Source organism: Protobothrops mucrosquamatus, unplaced genomic scaffold (assembly GCF_001527695.2).
Source record: "Protobothrops mucrosquamatus isolate PMUCROS unplaced genomic scaffold, P.Mucros_1.0 scaffold_226, whole genome shotgun sequence".
In the NCBI taxonomy this organism is placed as follows: Eukaryota; Metazoa; Chordata; class Lepidosauria; order Squamata; family Viperidae; genus Protobothrops; species Protobothrops mucrosquamatus.
The window spans coordinates 1,080,031-1,085,482 of record NW_015386302.1 but is presented as its reverse complement, the minus strand read 5'-3'; the positions used below and the strand labels follow the sequence as shown (position 1 = coordinate 1,085,482).

General features: G+C 37.1%; 1 protein-coding gene across 1 annotated transcript in view; it reads left to right on the top strand.

Moving 5' to 3' along the window:
• The window catches only part of LOC107299282 (protocadherin gamma-A11-like), a 26,833-nt gene extending 26,210 nt beyond the window's left edge, over window positions 1-623 (top strand). Inside the window, exon 7 of the mRNA XM_029286758.1 lies at window positions 6-623. Within this exon, the coding sequence (XP_029142591.1) occupies window positions 6-588 (583 nt within the window). The 3' untranslated portion in view covers window positions 589-623. The remainder of the gene's footprint in view (window positions 1-5) is intronic.
• The last annotated feature ends 4,829 nt before the right edge of the window (window positions 624-5,452 follow it).

Here is a 5,452-nt window from a genome sequence, read left to right as displayed (position 1 = left end):
GCCCTCTTCACTGTTGGCTCCCATACGGGTGAGATCAGGACAGCAAGAACCTTTATGGAGAGAGATGCCGTGAAACAGAGACTGGTCCTTCTGGTGAAGGATAATGGACGGCCGCCCCTCTCGGCCTCTGTCACTCTGAACCTGGTGTTTGCTGAGAACTTCCAGGAGGCCCTTCCGGAGATGAAAAACCAGATGAACAGCTCAGAGGATCAGTCGGACCTGCAGTTCTATTTGGTGGTGGCCTTAGCTGTGATGTCCTTTTTATTCCTCTTGTCAGTGATTCTGGCCATTGCCATCAAACTCCGGCAGTCAGGAAATTCCAGTTTCCTACCATGTTTTGCTCCCGTTTCCCATTCCACAGCTGGGGTCATATTTCCACCCAATTTTCAAGATGGGACTCTGCCTTATTCCTACCAGCTTTGCCTCTCCTCAGAATCCAGGAAGAATGAATTTACCTTCCTGGCACCAAACATTCATATTGCAGAGAATATGCTTTGTGGTGAAAAAACTGAGGTCCCTCTTTCAAGCGATGGAGAAAGCAGTTTGCATCCTCAAGTGGAAAATAACGGAAAGGTAAATATCAATTAAATGCAAACTCCATAGATCTATCCCCTAGAATACACCTGTTATTCAGAAGCTAATTCCATTCTCTTTTTTTATCATTCTGATCGGTAACATTCATTTTTTTTAAAAAAAAATCATTTATGTTATTTATAGTGCAAAATACAGAAAAAAATATATCTATTAAAAAGAAAGGAAAAGAGAGAAAGAAGCTGCTTTTTTTTTACCCATGTTGCAGTTTGGTTCTGGTTTTACATTTGCTTCTCAATTTCCAGTAGCAAAGAAGAATCTGTCCACTCCTGGAGATGTAAGATTATATTATTCAGCCAGCAGTAGTTGAACATAAAAAAAATCCATGCATCTTGATTAGTCCACTAAAAGAAATACAATAAATCTATTCCTAATATCTCTGTACAAGAGGCAATATGATAAAGCATGGCTTAGGGCAGAGGTCCCCAATCTTTTGGGAACCAGGGACCGGTTCCGTGGAGAGAGGTTTTTCCACGGACCGGAGGATGCGTGGTTTTGTGTGCTGCCTGCATCTCGCGGATGGGGCTTTCCTTGTTTGTGCAGACTGGTTGCTGGCATGCCATGCCCCGGTACTGGTCCACAGACCGGGGGTTGGGAACCCCTGGCTTAGGGATTCCACTGTGTTTGATCCCCAAGTATTGGTCATTATAAGGGATTCTTCTGAATTTTGCTTCCAAGAGAGCAGTAGTCATCACAAATGGGCCAGCATGACAAAGCTGCTAAATATAGGTAAGGTTATATATTTCATATAGCTTGCTAGTTTCCACATAGGGACAGAGATGTTTAAGAGAAAATGCTTAGGAAAGGAGGTAGAGTTAGTTTGCCATTCTATATTCAGTATCACTGAGTTTATCATTTTGGCTGCCTGATTAGGCTATAGAGGACTTCCCAAGATAAACCTAATGAATTAGATATTTGGTAATATTTCTTCTGGCAAGCAATTTAAACATGCCCTTTCTCAGAATGTGGGATAATTAATCTGAATTGTCCAACTGAGAGCAATAGCAAGATAAGTTCCCCTTTTAATAGTATTTTGTATTAAAAGAAATTTCTCATGTCTAGGTAATGACTTTTCCATGAATTTGAAGATTTTAAACTGGCCTTAATTTATGTATGGCCCTATTTTACTTAGGTTTTACTTACGTTGTACTCTTTGCGCTTATTGAAATGATAGTTTTTAAAGGGGGAGGGGAGGTTATGCTCTTTTTAACATTATTCTCAGATACTATTTGAATTATTCTTGCAAAGATGTCCTGAATTATGCTGAAGGAAATATGCTAATTCCCTTATCGCATAATGATTTTATGATTATGCCAATACCAAGAGATATAGTACTTTTCACTTAGACATCAATGTTTGACTGATATTAGGTAATCAGTTCTCTGTCTGAAAGTATTCACTTTTTAGTCTCATACACACTTATCTAATATTACATGACAAGTGTTTCAATAAGAGTATATAGTACATTTGCTTTTTATGGTATGAAAATATTACTGAATCAAAGAGATTCCCCTGGTAATAATTTGTTTTTGCCTTTATATTAAGTGTTCCTCCATTATATGGATAAACAACTCTTCAATAATCTATATCATGAGTATCAAGCTCGCAACATCACGTGACGTGTCGCAATGTATCGTGACTTTTTTCCATTGCTGGCAATGGGGTGGGCACGGTTTCACAATGATGCATCCGGCCTGTAGGGCAACAGTTTGACACCCCTGATCTATATAGTCTGGTTTCTCTTCAGATCATATAAATATTTCGCATTTACTGAAATCTATGTTAATTAATTTGAGTTTGAGAAATCCCTAAGTGCTCAAGTAGTACTACTTTCTGGATGTTTTCTTTGTTGCAAGTATCATTTCTTTAAGCTATATACTGGATGTGGATAGTGATTATACCTCAGCATCTAAGAGAAGTAATTTATATGTGAATAAACGTAAAAGAACTACAGGTTGGATTAAATGGATTTTTTAAATTGAAGGTCCTGTTGATATTCCCTTCAAAAGTGTACCACTCATCCAAAGTTAGTAGGTGTGTAGCCATGATTTATGATAATAGAAGCAAAAAATTTCTAAATCCAAGATCACAAAATCACAATTTGGCCACCATAGTTAATCTAATATCTAATCTTAGTCAAGAAAAGGGCACCAACCATATCTCTGTATAATTGGTTCCACTATCAAACCACTGATACTGTTGATAGGTTCCTTCTAAAATCCACTTGTAAGCGCCTTCTTAAAACTTGTTACCGTGTGACAGAGAAAAGATCTTGACTTTCTGTTCTATATTACATTCTTTCAAGGATTTGAAAAGTACTATTATTTTCCTTCTCATCTTAATGTTACATTCTTATAATTGTTGCTAATTACCTAAAGTCACAAAACCAGGCACTAAATATACAACTAAGGATAAACTTTTTATTTCTCTTCATACTTTTAGTTGTCTTTTTGTTACCATATCACACTTGTTTATTCACACTTCATTCAGAAATGATTGTTGAATAATCAGACTTTACACTTTGTGAGCATCTTGTAATTAAATGAATATGAAACATTGTATTCCACCAATAAGAATTTCTGTGGAATTCTCTTATTTTAAATAAATTTCAAAAGCCAGCAAATTCTCTTTTATCAGGTTGAATGACCATAGTCAATAAAAATAGTAAAAAATATTCAGCAGAGCACTAATAGCATCATCAAAAGCCTAAGTGGCAGCATTTATCAAGTTAATCTTGGTTGAGCTTGACTGATCCCTCAAAAGCAAAGCAAGATTAGATTAATACTTGGATGGAAGACTCCCAGCATATCATACAGCTGCAGGCTTTACAGGGATGGTGAAAATATCGAGAAGGAGAAAATGACAAGAAATTTTTTGAAGTGTTCCCACAAAAACTGCAAATGAAGTGTCAATTTTTAATGACATGAAACTGTAGACTGAGAAACAGGAGAAACCTATATTAGTTGATCATAAAATTACAACAGGGCATTAAAAGTGTGAACATTCAAGATTTCATACTCAGATGGATTTAAATTAGCACAGTTGCTCTTTTTGTGAAGTTGCAACAAAGAGACTTTGGTAGCATGATCCATAAAGAATTAAATATTGGAATTCCAACTCTTCAGAATAAAAAATAATGGTTAGAAGTGACCTTGGTGGTCTTCTAGTCAACCCCCTGCTTGAGCAGGAGACCCTATACCACGGGTGTCAAAGTCGCCACGTCACGTGATGTGTCGCGAGGTATCGTGACTCTTTTTGCATTGCCGGCAATGGGGTGGGTGTGGCTTCGGTATGATGAAACTGGCCCACGGGCTGGCAGTTTGACACTCCTGCCCTATGCAATCCAGACAAACCAAGGTGGGGCCAGCATTTCCGAGCTGAGCTCTGTGTCTCACCTTTGGAAGGCAAGTCACAGGGCAATTTTCAAAAAGGAGGCAAAGTGAAGCAAAACCAAATTAGATTTAAATTTGGTTGTCATAAAAATTATGTTAATTACATATGGTTAATATTATTACTCTCCACCCTATCGCATTAAAAATGACAATTTAGCAATAACTTTTGAAAGGATTAAGTCTTTGTTGGCCTGTATAGGACCTAGCTTTAAATATTCTTTGAATGTACTTTTCAATTTCAGCCTTCAGTAAATAGCTGTTATCTTCCAGAAGAAGTGAATAAACTTTTATTTCTTGTACATCATTGTAACAATGCGTAGAAGAGAGTTAGGCACTTAAGTGATCTCTTTGAAGAATCTTTAAAAAAAATCAAAAGAATTTGTTAAAAATTTCAAACCCTTGACTATCCTCCCAACTATACGAGAATGCCGAAGGAAGTAACTAGACAAATAGAAAAATTTGACTGGACAGCCATTTGTCTGAAATCTTATAGGGTTTCCTGCCTGAGCAGGGGGTTGGACTAGATGACCTCTAAGGTCCCTTCCATCATCATCATCATCATCATCATCATCATCATAGTTATTGTTATTGTTATTGTTATTGTTATTGTTATTCTGCCTTTGACTGGGCATTTTTGCTTGAAGGGTGTAACTTTTGTTCTATTGAAGGTATGCAGAAAAACCTGAGTAATTCTATTCTTTATCATGATGCCAAACCCTTCTGGGAGCCATACTATATATTTTCAAAAGTTTATTTTAAACATATTCCTCACACAGGGAATATATGTATCTCAAAGACTTGCATATTTATAAGTAGATTTCTGATACCACACATATCCATTTACAGTATATATTTAAAGATTCAGCTTCAAAGAAATCATGCATTTATTGCCACAACACCACCATGCTTTTTACTCAGCTCCACTTTTCTGTGTATTGCACAGTGTGGATTTGGAGTGTATTGTAACCCCTTTTCTCACTTCTTGCTCTCTTTCTGGAGCATTCAGAAACTTGAAAACACTTTGCTTTTCTGTCAGTGGAACATACTAATAAAGGGTTCTCCCAATTACGGATTGCAGAAAACTTATGAATGATACAGGAAAAAGTTGTGGAAAGATTTTACTTTCTGAAATTTTCTGTCAGATAAATTATTGCTTCTAATATTGAAAAAGGACACAAGAAACAGATATTACTTAGCAATCTAGAGAAGCAGTCAGTCCTTCCTAACCATATAAAATCATCAGCAAAATAGAAAAAGGTGAAGTTATTTCTTTAAGATGCTTCTTGCAGTTCTGCATCGGAGACTCAGAGCGCCGCTGTTGGCCAACATAGTTCCCAGAAAGGAGCTGGCAATCTAATGGGCTTCCTGCCTTCTGACTATCCACTCACCGAGCGCAGAGCAGTCAAAGAGCAGGACTGAGGGACACTCAAACACCATGGCAGAGAAAAGAGAACCACTGCAATGTAGAT